Source organism: Ranitomeya imitator, chromosome 2 (genome assembly GCF_032444005.1).
Source record: "Ranitomeya imitator isolate aRanImi1 chromosome 2, aRanImi1.pri, whole genome shotgun sequence".
Classification (NCBI taxonomy): domain Eukaryota; kingdom Metazoa; phylum Chordata; class Amphibia; order Anura; family Dendrobatidae; genus Ranitomeya; species Ranitomeya imitator.
Genome location: NC_091283.1, coordinates 171,447,306 through 171,471,349, shown reverse-complemented (window position 1 = coordinate 171,471,349; position 24,044 = coordinate 171,447,306). Strand labels below are relative to the sequence as shown.

At 43.3% G+C, this 24,044-nt stretch overlaps 1 protein-coding gene across 1 annotated transcript in view; it reads right to left on the bottom strand.

Annotated features, from left to right (window-relative positions):
* The window catches only part of CACNA1B (calcium voltage-gated channel subunit alpha1 B), a 467,134-nt gene that overhangs the window by 44,226 nt on the left and 398,864 nt on the right, over positions 1–24,044 (bottom strand). The window contains exons 35-39 of the mRNA XM_069747979.1: positions 13,391–13,541; positions 11,150–11,277; positions 9,039–9,135; positions 4,892–5,000; positions 2,508–2,615 (exon numbers count right to left, since the gene is read on the bottom strand). Coding sequence (XP_069604080.1) covers positions 2,508–2,615; positions 4,892–5,000; positions 9,039–9,135; positions 11,150–11,277; positions 13,391–13,541 — 593 coding nt within the window. The remainder of the gene's footprint in view (positions 1–2,507; positions 2,616–4,891; positions 5,001–9,038; positions 9,136–11,149; positions 11,278–13,390; positions 13,542–24,044) is intronic.

Genomic DNA, 24,044 nt, shown 5'->3' with positions numbered 1-24,044 from the left:
GAACATTAAGGGGGTCTCTGATTTAAGAAAACCATTTTCAAACACATTATTAAGTAATCCTAAATTCATAGAGAGTGGTTCTCCATTTAGTACCCTCATCTATTACTGTGCATTACTATCCCTCCCTGTTGAGACTTCATTGCCCATCCTGTTTTATGAATCAAACTGACCCTAAGAGATAGGGAGAGAAAAAAGGGGAACAAACGCTGCGCACGATCTAAGTGTAGTAAAAACTGTTGCTAAATTGCACGCTATAATAGTTGCACTCACCAGAAACCAGCAAATTGAGGCATAAACAGGATCCCACAGGAATCCTGAGGAGGTGGACTGCAGCTCGGCCAGCTGGGCTCACGGGAGGCTTCCGACAACCATGGTGAAAGCAATCAAGAGACAGAGAAATACCCAGATAGTTGTCGGCACTTCCATCACAAGATTCTCGTGGTAATGAAATAGAATCATTTATTTAGGAGTTACAGGATAAAACAACGCGTTTCGACTCCAAACATCCAGGAGTCTTCTTCAGGTTATTTGAAAAATATGTATATCATATATAAAAAAAAGTATACCACATTCGCTTTATATATACCTTGCTTCACAAGAAACTAAAGGAGCAGAATGTTGAGGGAGCTCTATAGCGACACCCAACCAGATGAAAGGGAGGCTAGTCCTCCATTAAAAAAAAAAATATAAATTAAATAAAAAAATCCCAAAAAATTAAAATCCTTTTTTTTTCCTTCCTTTTTTTCTTTCTTTTCTTTTTTCCCCCCTTTCTCCTCTAAAATTCAACAACAATTAAAAACTTAATGGCACCCAGTAAGATTCTCAGAAAAAAAGAAGGTTTTTACCTTATGGGACAAACAAAAAACACAGGAGCATATCAGTGCAGATCAGGGAACTGTGCTATCATTCAACATGGAGCAAAATCGATAACATTTAATAGCACAGGTGAAAAATTCATGATAAAACAACATTTAACCTGCAAAAGCACTTTTGTAATTTATGTAGTCATCTGTTCATGTGGCCTGCAATATGTCGGCCGTACAACGCAAACGCTAAGAGCTAGAATGAATGGTCATCGCCATAATACTAAAATTGGTTTTGTCCAACACAGTTTATCTAGACATTTATTAATTAAACATCAAAAAAAAAATTATATCACTGTCATTCCTGTAGAATCCATCCCTGAAAATGTTCTGAATCGCAATCAAGTGCTGAATTGGAATGAATCCTTTTGGATTTACCAACTCCAGACTTTATTTCCCAATGGTCTGAATGATGTGGTTGAAAAAGTTTGATCAATAATGCTGACTGAATCATGCATTGTTGTTGAATTTTAGAGGAGAAAAGGGGGGGAAAAGATGAAAGAAAGAAAAAAAAAAAGGATTTCAATTTTTTGGGATTTTTCTTAAATTTATATATGGATATAGAGCTCCCTCAACATTCTGCTCCTTTAGTTTCTTGTGAATCAAGGTATATATAAAGCGAATGTGCTATACTTTTTTTTATATATGATATACATATTTTTCAAATAACCTGAAGAAGACTCCTGGATGTTTGGAGTCGAAACGCGTCGTTTTATCCTGTAACTCCTAAATAAACGATTCTATTTCATTACCACGAGAATCTTGTGATGGAAGCGCCAACAACTATCTAGGTATTTCTCTGTCTATCCCGTTTTATGTTATTGTGTGCAGCGCTGATGTCAGTGCAGCCAATCATTAAGCTTTGTGGCTCTGTCAGAATAGATGACATAAACTGCTCAGAGCAGCCGAGTTCCTTGATTGGATGCAGCAGCGAAGACTCAGCGCTGGACCAGGGCAGGGTTCCCAGCAGACGAACACTAAGTTACTGGTTCCCTGCAGAGGAACGCCATGTGATCGTTTCCCAGTAGAGGAACGCCATGTGATCATTTCCCAGTAGAGGAACGCCATGTGATCATTTCCCAGTAGAGGAACGCCATTTGATCATTTCCCAGTAGAGGAACGCCATGTGATCATTTCCCAGTAGAGGAATGACATGTGATCATTTCCCAGTAGAGGAACGCCATGTGACCGTTTCCCAGTAGAAGAATGCCATGTGATCGTTTCCCAGTAGAGGAACGTCATGTGATCGTTTCCCAGTAGAGGAAAACCACGTGATCGTTTCCCTGCAGAGGAACGCCAAGCGACTGATTCCCAGCAGAGGAACGCCATGTGATTGGTCCCCAGCAGAGGAACGCCATATGATTGGTTCCCAGCAGAGGAACGCCATGTGATTGGTTTCCAGCAGAGGAACGCCATGTTACTGGCTCCTAGCAGAGGAACGCCATGTGATTGATTCCCAGCAGAGGAACAACATGTGATCAGTTAATGGTTGGGGGGAACCTCTGTTCCAACAGCAATTAATTAATTGTGCATTAAATATTGACTAATTACTGGTTTTATTAACACTGATTACAATATGAGAAAGAGAGTCTATTGCATTTTTAAAGTAAATGAAGATTTGGAAGAGCAAGAGAAGCTTCTTACGCTTATGAGGAGGTACTAGTAAATCTAGGGTTTTCTGAGAGAGGTTGGGCCACACAGATGTTATTTCCTTCCGGAGCTCGGCATCACTTTCATGTTGTTTCAAGCCCCCTAAAAAGTAAATCATTCAGCTGACGTCAACATCTTTTTCTTTATTCATCCTGAACTGAAAACATTGAAATAGACTTTTATGTGATTAAAGATGCAGTCTCTTTCACAACATCTAACTGATATGCGGGATCGTACTTGTCAAAAAGCAAAAAAAAAAAAGTGCACAAAATCTTAAATAAGTATTTACAGGGGTAGGTCCACTTTTAATCAATTATTTCAATACAACTTTTGCAAAAAGGTGATAAAAGTTATTGTTTTATGTACACAAGATCCTTTCAGACCTACAGTTAGGGCCAGAAATATTTGGACAGTGACACAATTTTCGCGAGTTGGGCTCTGCATGCCACCACATCGGATTTGAAATGAAACCTCTACAACAGAATTCAAGTGCAGATTGTAACGTTTAATTTGAAGGGTTGAACAAAAATATCTGATAGAAAATGTAGGAATTGTACACATTTCTTTACAAACACTCCACATTTTAGGAGGTCAAAAGTAATTGGACAAATAAACATAACCCAAACAAAATATTTTTATTTTCAATATTTTGTTGCAAATCCTTTGGAGGCAATCACTGCCTTAAGTCTGGAACCCATGGACATCACCAAACGCTGGGTTTCCTCCTTCTTAATGCTTTGCCAGGCCTTTACAGCCGCAGCCTTCAGGTCTTGCTTGTTTGTGGGTCTTTCCGTCTTAAGTCTGGATTTGAGCAAGTGAAATGCATGCTCGATTGGGTTTAGATCTGGAGATTGACTTGGCCATTGCAGAATGTTCCACTTTTTGGCACTCATGAACTCCTGGGTAGCTTTGGATGTATGCTTGGGGTCATTGTCCATCTGTACTATGAAGCGCCGTCCAATCAACTTTGCAGCATTTGGCTAAATCTGGGCTGAAAGTATATCCCGGTACACTTCAGAATTCATCCGGCTACTCTTGTCTGCTCTTATGTCATCAATAAACACAAGTGACCCAGTGCCATTGAAAGCCATTCATGCCCATGCCATCACGTTGCCTCCACCATGTTTTACAGAGGATGTGGTGTGCCTTGGATCATGTGCCGTTCCCTTTCTTCTCCAAACTTTTTTCTTCCCATCATTCTGGTACAGGTTGATCTTTGTCTCATCTGTCCATAGAATACTTTTCCAGAACTGAGCTGGCTTCTTGAGGTGTTTTTCTGCAAATTTAACTCTGGCCTGTCTATTTTTGTTATTGATGAATGGTTTGCATCTAGATGTGAACCCTTTGTCTTTACTGTCATGGAGTCTTCTCTTTACTGTTGACTTAGAGACAGATACACCTACTTCACTGAGAGTGTTCTGGACTTCAGTTGATGTTGTGAACGGGTTCTTCTTCACCAAATTAAGTATGCGGCGATCATCCACCACTGTTGTCATCCGTGGACGCCCAGGCCTTTTTGAGTTCCCAAGCTCACCAGTCAATTCCTTTTTTCTCAGAATGTACCCAACTGTTGATTTTGCTACTCCAAGCATGTTTGCTATCTCTCTGATGGATTTTTTCTTTTTTTTCAGCCTCAGGATGTTCTGCTTCACCTCAATTGAGAGTTCCTTTGACCGCATGTTGTCTGCTCACAGCAACAGCTTCCAAATGCAAAACCACACACCTGGAATCCACCCCTGACCTTTTAACTACTTCATTGATTACAGGTTAACGAGGGAGACGTCTTCAGAGTTAATTGCAGCCCTTAGAGTCCATTGTCCAATTACTTTTGGTCCCTTGAAAAAGAGGACGCTATGCATTACAGAGCTATGATTCCTAAACCCTTTCTCCGATTTGGATGTGGAAACTATCATATTGCAGCTGGGAGTGTGCACTTTCAGCCCATATTATATATATAATTGTATTTCTGAACATGTTTTTGTAAACAGCTAAAATAACAAAACTTGTGTCACTGTCCAAATATTTCTGGCCCTAACTGTATGTATCTCCATGGTTACAGACGACAAACAAACCCTGTGTAGTCAGATCCAGCAGTTGTGTTACTTCCCCGCTCTCTTTTCTTTAACCCTCAAGATTGACAGATGGAAGGAAAAACATTATGACTAAAGGTTTGCTTGCAGTCTGCAACTATTAAGACAAATAAGTTTGCATAGATGCTGTATACACAAAATGGTGGGATTGTTTCCTTGTAAATGAAGACAATCAGCAAATTGCTTTAATTTTACTACAGGCCCCAGTTACAAGCCATGCAATTTGGATAGCAGCATAAACAAGCTGTTCCCAAATTAAAATTTCCATACTGACCAGCAATACCTCACCTGATGCTAGTTTTATGTCCAGCGCCGTTCGGATTAAAGCCATCAAAGTGGATGTAAAGTGCACAGTGAGGTCTGTATCAGAGATGGGCATATTCATCCGGACAAGCCGCTGTGGAAAAACTCAGACTCTCATTATGACCGCCAACGGTACAAGATTGTCCAGCCATGTTTCAAAGTCAGCGCTTCTCAACCACTCACATATATTAACTTGCTCTCACCAGACAACCCCTTTATCACCTACGCTGTGTGCAGAATTAATAGGCAAGTTGTATTTTAGAGGATTACTTTTATTATTGATCAACAACTATGTTCTCAATCAACCCAAAAGACTCAAATATCAAAGCTTAACATTTTTGGAAGTTGGAGTGGGCTTTTTTAGATTTGGCTATCTTAGGAGGATATCTGTTTGTGCTGGTAACTATTACTGTGCATAATTATTAGGCATCTTAATAAAAACCAAATACATTCCCATCTCACTTGTTTATTTTCACCAGGTAAACCAATATAACTGCACAAAATTTAGAAATAAACATTTCTGACATTCAAAAACAAAACCCAAAAAAATTAGGGATCAATATAGCCACCTTTCTTTATGATGACACTCAGCAGCCTTCCATCCATAGATTCTGTCAGTTGCTTGATCTGTTTACGATCAACATTTCGTGCAGCAGCCACCACAGCCTCCCAGACACTGTTCCGAGAGGTGGACTGTTTTCCCTCCCTGTAGATCTCACATTTTATGAGGGACCACAGGTTCTCTATGGGGTTCAGATCAGGTGAACAAGGGGGCCTTGTCATTATTTTTCCTTCTTTGAGACCTTTACTGGCCAGCCACGCTGTGGAGTAGTTGGAGGCATGTGATGGAGCATTGTCCTTCAGGAAAATCATGTTTTTCTTGAACGATACCGACTTCTTCCTGTACCACTGCTTGAAGAAGTTGGCTTCCAGAAACTGGCAGTAGGTCTGGGAGTTGAGCTTCACTCCATCCTCAACCCGAAAAGGTCCCACAAGTTCATCTTTGATTATACCAGCTCATACCAGTACCCCACCTCCACCTTGCTGGCGTCTGAGTCGGAGTGGAGCTCTCTGTCCTTTACTGAACCAGCCTCTGGCCCATCAAGAGTCACTCTCATTTCATCAGTCCTTAAAACCTTTGAAAAGTCAGTCTTAAGATATTTCTTGACCCAGTCTTGACGTTTTAGCTTATGTTTCTTGTTCAAAGGTGGTCGTTTTTCAGCCTTCCTTACCATGGCCATTTCCCTGAGTATCGTACACCTTATGCTTTTTGTTACTCCAGTAACGTTGCAGCTCTGAAATATGGGAAAACTGGTGGCAAATGGCATCTTGGCAGCTTCATGCTTGATTTTCCTCAATTCATGGGCAGTTATTTTGCACCTTTTTTGCCCAACACGCTTCTTGCGACCCTGTTGGCTATTTGCCATGAAACGCTTGATTGTTCGGTGATCACGCTTCAAAAGTTTGGCAATTTCAAGACCGCTGCATCCCTCTGCAAGACATCTCACAATTTTGGACTTTTCAGAGCCCATCAAATCTCTCTCCTGACCCATTTTTCCAAAGGAAAGGAAGTTGCCTAATAATTAAGCACACTTTATATAGGGTGTTGATGTCATTAGACAACACCACTCCTCATTACAAAGATGCACATCACCTGATTTACTTAATTGGTAGTTGGCTCTCAAGCCTGAACAGCTTGGAGTAGGACAACATGTATAAAAAGTATCATGTGATCAAAATACAACTTGCCTAATAATTCTGCACACAGTGTATGTACAGGATAGGTCACCTATCTTGTGCATAGGTGATAACTTGTTGATTAGTGGGTATCGCACCAATAGACAGAATGGGGTACTTTTTTTTCCCAGGGCACATGCTCAGCCACCACTCCATGCATTCCCTATGGGATTGCGATTGGCTTTTTCAGCAGCCCTGTGGCGAATGAATGAAGTGACAGTTGGGTGATTGATCTGCTGCTTCATTTTTTAACTGGATAAAAGTTTCCAGTCAAGGATATTACTGTAATTCCCTGTTCTGTCGATGGGTACAAGTCTCAGTAGTAAGACATCCACTGATCGGCAAGTTATCTCCTATCCTGTACATAGGTGATAACTTGTTTTCACTGGACAATCACATACAATTTTAGCTCTTTTTAATTAATTAAGGTCAAAATTAGTGAAAAGTCGAATTTTCACTTGAAGGTAGAGAGCGCGAGTGGTTGAAAGCCACTAACTTCACAGTACTTGTAGACATCCTGGCATGCACCTTGAAAGGATAAACCGTAAGAGAAAGATCAGTAAAGCAAGCAGCCATCCAAAACTTGGCGGTTCCCATTGGTTCTATCCTCGGCTTTTGCCTTTTATTTAGTCTGATAAACACCATTCTACCTTGGAGAACCAAGTCTATCTTGGTGAGTGGCAGAATACATGAGAGCGATTCAAGGGAACAATCAAGTTCTGGTGGAAAGATTGACATTTAGGCCCAGCTTACTGACATCTAAAGAAATGGTTAGGAAACTAATCCTGTAGCTTTGCAATTCTAAATTTTTGGCAATGCTGTAAAAGATCGTGAACAAAAAATCACCCACCCTGCAGCTACGTATACTGTATATTTGACCATCAAACTAAAATGTTGCTGGTCTTCCTGTTTCTTTATCTTAGTGACTGTCTGTCCTGGGCTAGAGAGAGCAAAAGTGAAGTCTGAATTTTTTGGACTGAAGACTTAAGATAATTAATTTGATTTTTTTCAAATTACTTTCCCCTCACGGTGAATTAAAATTTAAACTCTATAAAAGGGAATCCGACAGCAGGATTTACCCCTATTAGCTAATTACAGCCTTGATTTCTTAAAGTTCAAAATCATCTTTTTTAATATTGTGGGGCCACATATTATAATTAGTAGAAATTTATTTAAACCTTTTTTTTATGCTTAGGAGTCCAGTGGGCAGTTTTACTTACTGATGGATAAATATAGAGATCTGTCAATCACCGAGGAAGACCACCCACTGGACTCCTAAACCCTGAAAGAGTTTATAGCAATTAAAGCAATAAATAATAAGTTGTATCGAATCTGTACCCATAAAATTATATAGAACTGCTCCGCTCCTCCTGCAGACTGTACGGCATTAATAAATTGAGATACAGATATTTTTTTCACATACTGAATCTTATGAAACATTTTAGTTAGCAATGAACGAATCGTTTCCTGGAACCACAGTCCGGACCAGTGTTTTCTGGCCGTGGATAGGAGTTGGGTAAATTTTCTCTACTTCCGAGTTCCCTGACACAGCGTTTGGTTCGCTGACCTGGCGTGACGTCATCTGTGCGGTGCATCGGTGATATCTCACCAGCCCGGCTAAGCATGAGCGGATCCTGGACGGTAAGGAAATTCGTGCAACTCCTGTCCACAGCCAGAGGTCACTGACCTGGACCACGGACCTGGGTGGCGTGAAACGATCAGCTCATCTCTAATTTTAGTCTTTATTTATAAATCTACCAAGCATTTAACTGTGCCCAATTTCTACCCTACGTGTCTATATTAAGTTTAGTTTTCCTAAATGCTTTATGTGCATTGCACATTTGGCTCTCGTGTCGCTAAATTTTGCACTTGGGTTATTTAGGAAGATACTCCTTTTACCTTTGAGTAAGCTGAGGCTAAAGAGTCAAAGCGGCATAGCTAGTACATGCAAGTATACATAGTTCCATGAAAAGAATAAGACATGCACCAAAATGCAAAAACTCATGCATAAAAAAAGTCTTTTAGAGTCACAAAATGTGTAAGAGGTCTACTACTTGTAGAAAGAGAATTAGGGAGTGATGGGGAGTAGATAAGGTAGTCTTAGATTTGGGGATAGAGGATGTGGATACAACCCTTTATAAGAGCAGGGATTGGGTTCTTAGTGGATTGCAGTAATGCTCAGATGCTTGGAGCACATGATTCGGGGAGGTCACAGAGAAACTCTTTAGGTTGTAGCAGAGACCACTGGTTACATAGTTCTGGAGAGAGTGGGTATTTTACATAGAAAGAAATTCACAAGGGAAAGATACACAGCACGGTACGGGCACAGTACAGAGACAGGAGAAAAGGCTGGAGGCCAGTGAGATACTGGTGGAGGTCGACACATCTCTTCTACCTTATATGCCACACGTGCAGGGCATTTCTTTCCCAAGCCAAGGGGAGGGGGCATGTGTCGTAGCATCTCGTACATGTCAGTGTAACCAATGCGCCCACTGCAGGAACGGGGAGGCACAGATGTAGCGGCAAGAACAGAAGGACAAAATAAGGAGAGAGATGGACACAAGACGAATATGGAAGCCACCAGACGTGGGCAAAGTAAGGAAAATGGGTGACACATGAGAAGCCCACAAAGTTAGGCATTAGAAATGGAAATGGAGTACAAAAAGAGTACATGGGGAAAAAAAAGATATTAGATGAGCAGAGGAAAAGTTAGGGGAGAGCAGATATTCAGTGTTAAAGCCGAAATGACAGCAATAGGTCGAGGACAAGGAATGGGGCACAGAGGACACGAAAGAGAAGGAGACAAAGAGGAAGAGAAGAGGAATATTTAACATCCGGGGAAAAACATTGCATGAAGACATACAGATTACACAACCCAGAAAGGGTCGAGATGAAAGATGGGAAGAAGGAATAGTACAGACAGAGATGAAGGCCGAGCAAGGGGGTTGAGAATGGGAAGGAAACAGACAAAAAAAACATATCTGATTAGCTTGAAACTGTACACTCCTGTCACCGAAGCACAGGTATGTTTTTTTGCATCATTAAGGTGAGCGAAGGTTAGTCGGGAGGGAAGGGGATGTTGCTTTCTTTCTGTTCAAACCCTTTTTTCGCTGATACATATGTTCAGGATTTGGTCTTGAGCAGAGAGAGCACAAGGTGACATTTCAATGCCCCTTGTCTGTACCATAGGGGGTGCGCCAGTATAAACCCTTCAATGACAAGTGCATCACAGTCCCCTGCAGCATTGAAGGGGATAAAACTATTCTGATCATCATGCTCGGAAGAGGCACCAGGCAGCAACACTACTGAGAAGACCAGTCCCACTGATGTAATTGCACCCTCACACCCCAACCGGTTGTTTCCCAGATTATGGTGGATAATCTCTCAAGTGAAGCTACCTGGCAACCAGGTTGGCAGGGGATAAAGCATGATGAAGGGGCAGGGCGAGCCTCGCGTTCCCATGCAGGCACAGCCCCTCAGAATTTTATCAGACTGCTTCCATCCCCAATTGGTATAAATGCAAACTGGCTTTTTTGGCTGCAAACCTTGTAAGCCACCCGCGATGGGCAGCGTTTCCCCAGCCCCAGTGGAGGGGCAATAACACGCAATAAATTGTACATATCCTTATAGTGAATACGGCAACTAGAAAAAGAACAATACAGTATATCATGGACTGATAAAAAATAAGGGAAGTAATAAAAAAATTAAAAAGAGTAAGAAAGAAAAACACCTTCTAAACCTTATTCAAGGAAAACAATATGTGAGGGTACAATGGAAAAATGCAGAATTCATTTAGGACAGAGGTGTATACGATGGGGGGTCCCATAGCCAAATTAAAATGGGTTGTTTCTTCTTCTATTACTAGTTTAATTTTTAGGCTTTTCATGTCTCTATCAGGAGGCATTAGGAGATTGTGAATTGGAGCTGTGTCTACCCTCCATGAGCCCCATAGCCAGCAGAATGCCCTATATCTATGATTGAAATTCGAGAGAAAAGAAAGCGGTCATTAGCGAGCGCTGTGAGGGTCACAGTTAAAATTGAAGGCAAAAGATCCACCGCAGCTCCAGACGTTAACCTTCTAGGAGGATACAAAATGCAGTAGAAAATAGTACACTAATATCTTTGTTTTGGGCTCATTTCCAGCGCTCCTAGGACCGTTATTACTATTTTCTACTGCTATGTCTATGATTGGCACACTACCGATATGGTGGCCAAGTAATGGTTTGCTGTCACTGCACTCATTTACTATACATTTCCCCTGCTTTTATTAGCACATGTTTTCCCATATCCCCTATATTATTTCAGTGTGATAATATCATTAGTAATACTATTGGCAATAATAGTAAAAGTATATTAGCGCATATCTAATAATATATAGTGACTGCATGTAATACTACATTGCACATGTAGCCTAATATAGCTATGAAGTATTTTTTAACGACTACACTATAACATGTGGCTCCTTGATACATTCTGTACAATCAACGGAAGAAAACATTCACATACCAAGCAGCGGGGTCATACTCGGCCCAGACACGTATGAACTCATCCAAATGATGAGGACCCAAAATGGACGAGTCCCGTGTTAGGTATTCAAAATTGTCCATGATGACGGCCACAAAAAGATTGAGCATCTACTCAGGAACACGGAAGATAGAAAGAAAATAAAAAATGTTATCAGACATAACAATATCACAAGAGCCTCGCAATGATATTAACTGCGATGTGTCCCTATATGAAAGCAGCCCACCATAAGAACAAAACTTGTGAATGTCAACTCTTCCATTGCATTTGCTTCATGCTGTTCTTTAACGAAAGCTTTGTCTCTTTTTGCCTCTTTTTTAGAAGACAAATAACACTAAGATGTATCTTAAAGGTTGTTGCTAAAGGCGTATTCCCCAAATCCAAAGTTATTATTTACCCTATGGATAAGTTACTGATCGTGGGGGGCCGACAGAGAGTAAATGCAGTGGAGGTCGAGCATGAGCAACTCTGCCTTATTCAAAACCGGGAAAAGAAAAACACACTGAGCATGCAATGAGGTCTATTAACATGTATTGTATGAAAGTTCAGCTGTAGCCATAATGATAAATATACTCAAATGCTTGCTAATGGAGTAAATGGCAGACCATTCGGAAAAATATATGTTAATACCAGAGGACAAAACCGAACTATATGGTCAAATAAAGGAAAGTACCACCAAATAGTATATAGGGAATAAAACAAGAAATGTATTGAGACAAATAAAGAAAGGGATAAAAACACAGTGCTAACAACAAAAAAGTGTGTGCTTGCCAGATACACAAGTGACCAATGGTTCCTGACAAAAAATGTTTTAAAGTTATATGATGAATACAAATTGACACTACAGTGAAAATTAAAAGGAATTTCTGTGAAAGCAATAGAATGTCATATACAAATTGTGCCTGAACACCAGAAATGAGTAAAAACAAGAGTACAAAGAGTTATAAATAGTCAATGCACAATTTGTAGAGTATGCTAAACCAACATCAAAGATGCATGCACTGCTTGTCGTTTCTTATACAATTTTATGCGTGTTCCTTTATTGAATGAAAGTGTTAGAATGTGATAGGCTTGTACAATGGCTATTATAAATAGATAAAAGAAGCTGTGTAGGTTAGTTTGTACAACATAAAGAATGATGAGAACATGCATATATAATGGATATAAGGCAGTAATGGGTAATCTGTACGCAGTAAAAGGACACTAGCCAAGATATGGGCCTATACATAGTGCAACATTAGAGTGAGGTAGAAACACAGGGTCACGAGCACAACCATGCTTAAGTGTATGACTAGTGATTGCTATGATGAGCGGTTACCTGTGAACGCGCCCCAATGCACGTTTTGGATCAAGTCCTTCGTCAGTCCCTTTTTGTCGTTGGCACTGTGTTTTTATCCCTTTCTTCATTTGTCTCAATAAATGTCTTGTTTTATTACCTATATACTATTTGGTGGCACAATCATATATTTGACCATATAGTTCAGTTTTGTCCTCTGGTATTAGCACTTATTCAAAACTGGGATCTGCAAAACTCAGGTCTCAGGATCAAAGCCCCATTCTTGGATCGCTAGGGATCCTACCAGTCGGACTCACAGCGATCAGTAAATTATTCACTACCTCACAGCGAACTTAATGATTGCTTGGCTTCTGACCCCCAGGGCCCCATCAAACCTGAGAACAGGGTTCTGAATCCCAAGAACCAAGTTCTACAGAGCCCCAATTTGCAGTAAGCAGAGGTGCGCATGCTTGACCTCCGCTCCATTAATTGTTTTAAATTAAAGTCGAGAACAGCTCTCTGCTATTTCCAGCATTGTCATAACAATAAATGAAGTAGAGGCAGCACATGTGCACCACCACTGCTTTCACGACGGACTCTGCAGAGCAAAGTTCTCAGGATCCAAACTCTGTTCTTGGGATTGTTGTGCGTTAGTAAGTTATCCTCTATCTTGCAGAGCCCATAAGAATAATTTTAGATTCTAGAAATACTCTTTAAATCATTCCACATTTATTGCCAATAAGGTCTAACATGAAAAAGAGACCCCAATGGTAGATGGTTGCAATTGGGATTGCTTTCTGTTGTATTCCTGAGTCCGTAATGTTGTCTGAGCCTGGACACGGCAAAGAACCACACTGGCCCGGAAATCTTTATATGGTCTTGAAGCTCTGAGTGCTTGGTCCTAAGCTGATATGGGAAAAATAACATTAGCTATTATGGAGCCTTACCAGGAAAGAGCAGAGGAAAATGAAAGAGACAAAATAGAAATAGGCAAAGTCACTTCCACATTCCTCTTTGGAGTTGCCTGAACGACGGTCACAAGGCCTGTTGCTGAGACAAGCGAGCATAATTTCATGCCAGCCTTCTCCGGTGGCGCTCCTACAAGAAGAGACCAAAAAGATTGACTTTATTAACGTACTGTGGGTCAGTAATGCCCCAATGTGCTGTCAAAGCACTACTTAGACATTCAGGGAGGGTATGACTTCCAACCTACACACCAATGTAGAAAAAAGCAGGTTGAGTATTTTGGAGTGTCCCTTTGTGAATTATAAGTAGCAACTGTTTACGTATGAAACCAGCATTAGGGTCATGTAGGCGCTTTTTCCATTGTAAAAATGATACCTTTTAGAGGCTACAGGAATATCTGGATGGTATATATCTCACAATCCTCTGAGAGGAGAGTGCTGCAGTCCTAGAGACTCCTATTTTTGAAGAAGAGATAATGGAAGCGGCTAGCAGAATGACTCAAGGGAAGTCTCCGGGTCCAGATGGACTCCCTCTAATTTATTTAGACCAATTGGTCCCTCATCTTCTTAGAGTATATACCGTAATCCTTCACCGGAACAAGGATTTCTGCTCTAATCTTTCTACGAGGCCAATATTGTGGTAATACTAAAACCGGATAAACATCCCGCAGATTGTGCATAACACAGACCTATATCCTTATTAAATTTAGATGATAAAATATTGACTAAAATTCGAGTGAATACATTAAATAAAGTAATTCATGAAATTATTCACCTAGATCAGTGTGGATTTATTCCGGGTCGGTCCACATCTAATAATATAATTGCACAGTTGGAAAGGACATGAAGATTGGGCCTTGGCATCTCTGCTTGCTGCTAAGGCATTTGATTTGGTCGAATGGGCCTGCTTTGAGAAGACCCTTCGAAAATCTGGCTTTGGACCAGGCGTCAGAAGATGGATTGCAGTCTTATATCGATCTCTGTCAACCAAGGTCCTGATTAATGGTTTTATGTCCTCATCGGTTTCCTTGGGGAGAGGGACCAGACAGGGGTGTCCTATGTCCCCCCTTTTGTTTGCTATTGCCATGGAACCACTAGCTGTCAGGGTCCGTCAGACTGCAGAATATCAAGAGATTTAAATGGGTCCCCGTGAGGACCGCTTGGGGTTATATGTGAATGATTTAATCCCATTTATGGCCAGTTACACTTCCTTTGGTAATGTATCTGATTGATGAATTTGGCCGGTTCTTCGGTCTAAAAATATACTGGCAGAAATCCATGTTGTTACCTCTAAGCACTATGCGATGGAAAGAAGGGGATGAATTCTGCAGGCTATGAATATTATCCCACTTTAAATATATTCCCTCTTTTGTCATGCCTGCAGAAGAAAATTAGAATATGTGGAGCCCTCCCTCTGTCAGTAGCTGGGAGAATTAATGTCATCAAAATTATGGCCCTTCCTTAATTCCCATATGTTCGGGAACATTCAGCCTCCATAGTCCCACAGAAGATCTATGCCTGATGATTTCCCAGATAGCATCCTTCATATGGGGCTCAAACAGACACAAATTGAAACTGACCACTGTTCAGAAGCCCAGGTGAAGGGATGTGGACTGTCTTACCTGTTCCTGCCCCTGAAGACAACAAGCGTGTCATGTGAGTACTGTCGTGCGGTTTTGTTCGCAAAAGTGATGTGTCCTATGTAATGTATTATGGTAATGTACAGCATGTCAAGTGTTAGTGCATAATGTGAGTATAGTATGGTGTAAGATAGGGTTAGGATGACATACAGTAAGTGTGAGTTATACAGTAAGTGGTTTAGCAACAGCATAAGACATAGGATATGTTTAGCATATGAGATAGGAAATACTTAATAACAGACCGAGCCCAGTGGGTGGGCACTAGTGTTAATAAAAAGGGGGCACTTCCTGATAGAAGGGGTTAGGAGGAGTTAGTAAAGTGCACAGTGAAGGTCAAGTTCAGGGGTGGTAGGTTGCTAGGGGCAGCATGGGCCAACCGTTTGATGCAGTGGGAGGCCGTATTGAGTTCCCCGATGGACAATCCTGAAATGTCTGGAGCCAATGAGAGGTCCTGGTCTTCTGACATCACAAGGTCAGTGGGCATGAAATTACATGGAGGGCAGGTGACTGGTCCCTAGTGCACTGCAAGAGTGAACAATTAATCCCTGAGGCTGAGGGAGTCAGCGGGCTTGGGGATAGTCCAGGATGAATGGGTTGCAGAGCTGCAGAGGAGTTGTACTAAGGAGGAAGGAAATGTGAATTGCCCTGCCCAATCCCATTTGTCACCACCTGAAGCCTGGGGGCAGTGAAGGCCTGAGGCCTAGGGTTGAGCGAAACGGGTCGTTCATTTTCAAAAGTCGCCGACTTTTGGCAAAGTCGGGTTTCATGAAACCCGATCCGACCCCTGTGCGGGGTCGGCCATGCGGTACGCGACTTTCGCGCCAAAGTCGCGTTTCAATGACGCGAAAAGCGCCATTTCTCAGCCAATGAAGGTAAACGCAGAGTGTGGGCAGCGTGATGACATAGGTCCTGGTCCCCACCATCTTAGAGAAGGGCATTGCAGTGATTGGCTTGCTGTCTGCGGCGTCACAGGGGCTATAAAGGGCAGTTCCCGCCGACCGCCATGTTACTGCTGCTGATCTGAGCTTAGGGAGAGGTTGCTGCCGCTTCGTCAGAAGCAGGGATAGCGTTAGGCAGGGTCCATTAACCACCAAACCGCTTGTGCTGTAGCGATTTCCACTGCCCAACACCACCTTCGGTGTGCAGGGACAGTGGAAGCTACATTTTTTTTTTTTTTCCCCCTCAGCGCTGTAGCTCATTGGGCTGCCCTAGAAGGCTCCCTGATAGCTGCATTGCTGTGTGTACGCCGCTGTGCAAACCAACTGCTTTTTTCAAAGCACAAATCCTCTTGTTCCTTCCTTTCTGCACAGCTATCTTTTTGGTTTGTACACACTTTTTATTTAATTTGTGCATCAGTCCACTCCTTATTGCTGCCTGCCATACCTGGCTGAGATTACTGCAGGGAGATAGTAATTGAAGGACACTCCCTGTTTTTTTTTTTTTTTTGTGGGAGATTAAGATTGACATTTCTGCTAGAGTGCCATCCCTGTCTGTGTCATCTCTCACTCAGTGGGCCATAGAAAGCCTATTTATTTTTTTGCTTGATTTGGGTTATAAAATCTACCTGAAAAAATCACTACATCAATCAGTGGGAGAAAAATATTGGCCTCAGGGCTTGTGTGCCACTCTTGACTCCTGTGTGCATCATCACTCACTCAGTGGGCCATAGAAAGCCTATTTATTTTTTTGCTTGATTTTGGTTCTAAAATCTACCTGAAAAAATCACTACATCAATCAGTGGGAGAAAAATATTAGCCTCAGGGCTTGTGTGCCACTCCTGACTCCTGTGTGCATCATCACTCACTCAGTGGGCCATAGAAAGCCCTTTTTTTTTTTTTTTTGCTTTATTTGGGTTCTAAATTCTACCTGAAAAAATCAATAAATCAATCAGTGGGAGATTAATATTGGCCTTTGGGCTTGTGTGCCAGTCCTAAGCGTGCCATCTCTCTCTCTCAGATAGTGGGCCATAGAAAGCCTATTTATTTATTTTTTTTTTTATTGGGTTTATAAATTTTCCCTGGAAAAAAAAAAAAAGTGGGAGATTAATATTGGCCTCTGGGCTTGTGTGCCAGTCCTGAGCGTGCCATCTCTCTCACAAATAGTGGGCCATAGAAAGCCTATTTATTTATTTTTTTTTTGGTTTTATAAATTCTCCCTTAAAAAAAAAAGGGAGATTAATATTGGCCTTTGGGCTTGTGTGCCAGTCCTAAGCGTGCCATCTCTCTCTCTCAGATAGTGGGCCATAGAAAGCCTATTTATTTATTTTTTTTTTTATTGGGTTTATAAATTTTCCCTGGAACAAAAAAAAAAAAGTGGGAGATAAATATTGGCCTCTGGGCTTGTGTGCCACTCCTGACTCCTGTGTGCGTCATCTCTCACTTAGTGGGCCATAGAAAGCCTTTTTTTGTTTTATTTGTTTTCTAAATTCTCCCTGAAAAAAATCATTTTATTTTATTTGGTTTCTAAATTCTTCCTGAAAAAATCATTTTATTCTATTTTTTTTTTTTCCTAAAGTCTCCCTGAAAAAAAAAACAAAAACAACAAATCAGTGGGAGATTAATATTGCCCTTTCTGCTTGTGTGCCAGTCTTGACTCCTGGGTGTGCCATCTCTCTCTCTCTCTCTCCAATTGTGGGCCATAGAAAGCCTATTATTTTTTTAGCTTGATTTGGGTTCCAAAATCTACCTGAAAAAATCACTACATCAATCAGTGGGAGATAAATATTGGCCTCTGGGCTTGTGTGCCACTCCTGACTCCTGTGTGCGTCATCTCTCACTCAGTGGGCCATAGAAAGCCTTTTTTTGTTTTATTTGTTTTCTAAATTCTCCCTGAAAAAATCATTTTATTTAATTTGGTTTCTAAATTCTTCCTGAAAAAATCATTTTATTCTATTTTTTTTTTCCTAAAGTCTCCCTGAAAAAAAACAAAAAAAAAACAAATCAGTGGGAGATTAATATTGCCCTTTCTGCTTGTGTGCCAGTCTTGACTCCTGGGTGTGCCATCTCTCTCTCTCTCTCTCCAATTGTGGGCCATAGAAAGCCTATTATTTTTTTTAGCTTGATTTGGGTTCCAAAATCTACCTGAAAAAATCACTACATCAATCAGTGGGAGATAAATATTGGCCTCTGGGCTTGTGTGCCACTCCTGACTCCTGTGTGCGTCATCTCTCACTCAGTGGGCCATAGAAAGCCTTTTTTTGTTTTATTTGTTTTCTAAATTCTCCCTGAAAAAATCATTTTATTTTCTTTGGTTTCTAAATTCTTCCTGAAAAAATCATTTTATTCTATTTTTTTTTTTCCTAAAGTCTCCCTGAAAAAAAAAAAAAATCAAATCAGTGGGAGATTAATATTTACATTTGTGCTTCAGTGACAGTCCTGCGTGTGTGGCATCTCTCTCATTTGTTGCCACCAACTACAGAGTGTGTAACATTGTGCCTGATTTTCATTGTGGTCTCACTCACCTGTAAAGGGGTAGCTCATCATACTGAAGTTATAGCTCACCGTGTAATTTGTGTGACAGCAACAAATACCGTTAGTTTGTTTACGTTTTTAAAACAATGAGGAAGTATGGTGGAAGAGGTCGTGGCCGGGGGCGTTCATTGTCAGCTGGTAATGAGGGTAGTGGTAGTGGTGGAGCATCAGCTGGTCGTGGGAAAAAAAATATTGCACCTAAGTCTGGAGCTGTGGAGCCAGGTTCGTCGTCTGGCTACACAAGGCCTCGAACGCTCCCTTTTCTGGGAGTAGGAAAACCGCTTTTAAAGCCGGAGCAGCAAGAGCAAGTTTTGGCTTATCTTGCTGACTCAGCCTCTAGCTCTTTTGCCTCCTCTCGTGAAACTGGTAAATGTCAAAGCAGCGCGTCGTTAGTGGATGTTCACGGTCAGGGACAAGTCGCTTCCTTGTCCTCTTCAGCAAAAACAACAACAGAGAAGAATGCAGCAGGCGACACAACGGGTTACTCCATGGAGCTCTTTACACATACCGTCCCTGGCTTAGAAAGTGAAGCAGTTAACAGTCCATGCCCATTACAAGTTGAATCTGACATGGAGTGCACTGATGCACAGCCACAGCCAGACTACTATGCTGGTCCTTTGACTCAGACCACAACATTGCCCTCGCAGGGTGCTGATCAAGAATCAGACCCTGATGAGACTATGTTGCCCCATCACGAACGCTATACCACCGACCGACACGGTGACACAGACGAAGTTGCACACGAGCTACAAGAAGAGGTAATAGATGACCCAGTTCTTGACCCCGATTGGCAGCCATTGGGGGAACAGGGTGCAGGCGGCAGCAGTTCTGAAGCGGAGGAGGAGGGGCCGCAGCAGGCATCAACATCGCAACAGGTTCCATCTGCCGGGCCCGTATCTTGCCCAAAACGCGTGGCAAAGCTAAAACCTGTTGGAGGACAGCGTGGCCATCCGGTTAAAGCTCAGTCTGCAATGCCTGAAAAGGTATCCGATGCTAGAAAGAGTGCAGTCTGGCATTTTTTTAAACAACATCCAATTGATCAGCGCAAAGTCATCGGTCAAAAATGTTCAACTACCTTAAGCAGAGGACAGAATCTGAAAAGTCTCAATACAAGTTGCATGCATAGACATTTAACCACCGTGCATTTGCAAGCCTGGACTAACTACCAAACGTCCCTTAAGGTTGTAGCACCCTCGGCCAATGAAGCTAGTCAGCAACGCAACATCCCTTCCGGCAGTGTAGGGCCACCATTTTCCGCACCACCTGCAGTATCTGTGCAGGTTTCTTTGCCAGGCCAAAGCCGTCAGGGTCAGGGAATCACCAGTTTCGTAGTAGGAAACACTGCATCTAGGGCACCGGTGGCAACAATACCATCTCCCACCGTCTCTCAGTCTGCCATGTCCACCGGCACCCCCGCTAGTTCCACGATCTCCAGCTCTCCAGTCCAGCTCACCCTACATGAGACTATGGTTAGAAAAAGGAAGTACTTAGCCTCGCATCCGCGTACACAGGGTTTGAACGCACACATAGCTAGACTAATCTCGTTAGAGATGATGCCCTACCGGTTAGTTGAAAGCGAAGCTTTCAAAGCCCTGATGGACTACGCTGTACCACGCTACGAGCTACCCAGTCGACACTTTTTTTCCAGAAAAGCCATCCCAGCCCTCCACCAGCATGTTAAAGAGCGCATCGTCCATGCACTCAGGCAATCTGTGAGCACAAAGGTGCACCTGACAACAGATGCATGGACCAGTAGGCATGGCCAGGGACGTTACTTGTCCATCACGGCACACTGGGTAAATGTGGTGGATGCAGGGTCCACAGGGGACAGCAAGTTTGGGACAGTTCTGCCTAGCCCACGGTCTAGGAAACAATTGGCTGTAGCCGTTCGCACCCCCTCCTCCTCCTCTTCGTCCTCCTGCAGAAGCGAGAGCTCGTCCACAGACCGCAGTCGCACAACCACTCCATCCGCAGCTGCCACTGTTGCACACCAGGTCTCCCATTATGGGGCAGCTACTGGCAAACGTCAGCAGGCTGTATTGGCTATGAAGTGTTTGGGCGACAACAGACACACCGCGGAAGTTCTGTCCGAGTTCTTGCAGAAAGAAACGCAGTCGTGGCTGGGCACTGTAGATCTTGAGGCAGGCAAGGTAGTGAGTGATAACGGAAGGAATTTCATGGCTGCCATCTCCCTTTCCCAACTGAAACACATTCCTTGCCTGGCTCACACCTTAAACCTGGTGGTGCAGTGCTTCCTGAAAAGTTATCCGGGGTTATCCGACCTGCTCCTCAAAGTGCGTGGACTTTGCTCACATATCCGCCGTTCGCCCGTACACTCCAGCCGTATGCAGACCTATCAGCGTTCTTTGAACCTTCCCCAGCATCGCCTAATCATAGACGTTGCAACAAGGTGGAACTCAACACTGCACATGCTTCAGAGACTGTGTGAACAGAGGCGGGCTGTTATGTTTTTGTGGGAGGATACACATACACGGGCAGGCAGTAGGATGGCAGACATGGAGTTGTCAGGTGTGCAGTGGTCGAAGATTCAAGACATGTGTCAAGTCCTTCAGTGTTTTGAGGAATGCACACGGCTGGTTAGTGCAGACAACGCCATAATAAGCATGAGCATCCCTCTAATGCGTCTGCTGATGCAAAGTTTGACGCACATAAAGGATCAGGCGTCTGCAGCTGAGGAAGAGGAAAGCCTTGATGACAGTCAGCCATTGTCTGGCCAGGGCAGTGTACAGGACGAGGTAGCGGGCGAAGAGGAGGACGAGGAGGATGATGGGGATGATTATATTTTTAATGAGGAAGCTTTTCCGGGGCCACTGGAAATTGGTGGCGCGGCAAGGCCGGGTTCTGGTTTTTTGAGGGACACAAGTGACGTGGATTTGCCTGAAACTGCCCCTCAACCAAGCACAACCGCAGATTTGAGAACTGGAACTTTGGCCCACATGGCGGATTATGCCTTACGTATCCTCAAAAGGGACACACGCATAACTAAAATGATGAATGATGACGATTACTGGTTGGCCTGCCTCCTTGATCCTCGCTATAAAGGCAAATTGCAAAATATAATGCCACATGAGAACTTGGAACTAATATTAGCAACCAAACAATCAACTCTTGTTGACCGTTTGCTTCTGGCATTCCCTGCACACAGCGCCCGTGATCGTTCTCACACGAGCTGCAGGGGCCAGCAGACCAGAGGAGTTAGAGGGGCAGAAATCAGAAGTGGCGTTGGCCAGAGGGGTTTTCTGACCAGGTCTGACCGCAGACAGGACAGGTACTGCAGCATCAATTCAAAGTGACAGGAGACAACATTTGTCCAGTATGGTTACAAACTATTTTTCATCCCTTATCGATGTTCTCCCTCAACCGTCATTCCCATTTGATTACTGGGCATCAAAATTAGACACCTGGCCAGAATTGGCAGAATATGCATTGCAGGAGCTTGCTTGCCCGGCAGCTAGTGTCCTATCAGAAAGAGTATTCAGTGCTGCAGGTTCAATACTAACAGAAAAAAGGACTCGTCTGGCTACCCAAAATGTAGATGATCTAACCTTCATTAAAATGAACCACAACTGGATTTCGAAATCTTTTGCCCCACCTTGCCCGGCTGACACCTAGCTTTCCTATGAAAAGGTCTTGCCTGTGGACTATTCTGAATGCCTTTTCCAATCTCGTAATTTTCTGCACCTGATTGTCCAGCATACGACATGTTTACACCTCACTAAATGGCCAAACTCCCCACACGGGGCCGTGGTATCGACACTTGGCGACAGCACCCGTGAGAGTGCAGTTTGTCTGAAGAGGTGGGTGAGCCCGCTTTTGGTCGACGGCACTGCCACTGGGTCCCTCCTAGTACAATAAAGTGTCTCTGGCGGTGGTGGTGCGCACCCAACGTCAGACACACCGTTGTAATATGAGGGGCCCTGGGCCTGTACCGCCGGCCACAAGACAGTTTCCCCCCACCCCAGCTCAAACAGTGCTCTACCACTTGCAAAATTATCTCACAGCTCCACCAATGTTTAGTCTATGCGCTGACATCCTTCAATGCCTGCCACTGACAATACCATTGTATTGACATTTTTGTTATGTTAGGCCTTCGATGCATGTCTGTGGTCACTCCTTCCACTAGGCCTCCACTGACCACACCACTGCTGCCCGTGTACCCCTGTAACCAATTTAAAATTGCCTACAGCCATGTGTTATTATTTTAGGCCTTCGATGCCTGTCTGCGGTGACTCCTTCCACTAGGCCTCCACTGACCACACCACTGCTGCCCGTGTACCCCTGGAACCAATTTAAAATTGCCTACAGCCATGTGTTATTATTTTAGGCCTTCGATGCCTGTCTGCGGTCACTCCTTCCACTAGGCCTCCACTGACCACACCACTGCTGCCCGTGTACCCCTGTAACCAATTTAAAATTGCCTACAGCCATGTGTTATTATTTTAGGCCTTCGATGCCTGTCTGCGGTGACTCCTTCCACTAGGCCTCCACTGACCACACCACTGCTGCCCGTGTACCCCTGGAACCAATTTAAAATTGCCTACAGCCATGTGTTATTATTTTAGGCCTTCGATGCCTGTCTGCGGTCACTCCTTCCACTAGGCCTCCACTGACCACACCACTGCTGCCCGTGTACCCCTGTAACCAATTTAAAATTGCCTACAGCCATGTGTTATTATTTTAGGCCTTCGATGCCTGTCTGCGGTGACTCCTTCCACTAGGCCTCAACTGACCACACCACTGCTGCCCGTGTACCCCTGGAACCAATTTAAAATTGCCTACAGCCATGTGTTATTATTTTAGGCCTTCGATGCCTGTCTGCGGTCACTCCTTCCACTAGGCCTCCACTGACCACACCACTGCTGCCCGTGTACCCCTGTAACCAATTTAAAATTGCCTACAGCCATGTGTTATTATTTTAGGCCTTCGATGCCTGTCTGCGGTGACTCCTTCCACTAGGCCTCCACTGACCACACCACTGCTGCCCGTGTACCCCTGGAACCAATTTAAAATTGCCTACAGCCATGTGTTATTATTTTAGGCCTTCGATGCCTGTCTGCGGTCACTCCTTCCACTAGGCCTCCACTGACCACACCACTGCTGCCCGTGTACCCCTGGAACCAATTTAAAATTGCCTACAGTTATGTGTTATTATTTTAGGCCTTCGATGCCTGTCTGCGGTGACTCCTTCCACTAGGCCTCCACTGACCACACCACTGCTGCCCGTGTACCCCTGGAACCAATTTAAAATTGCCTACAGCCATGTGTTATTATTTTAGGCCTTCGATGCCTGTCTGCGGTCACTCCTTCCACTAGGCCTCCACTGACCACACCACTGCTGCCCGTGTACCCCTGGAACCAATTTAAAATTGCCTACAGCCATGTGTTATTATTTTAGTCCTTCGATGCCTGTCTGCGGTCACTCCTTCCACTAGGCCTCCACTGACCACACCACTGCTGCCCGTGTACCCCTGTAACCAATTTAAAATTGCCTACAGCCATGTGTTA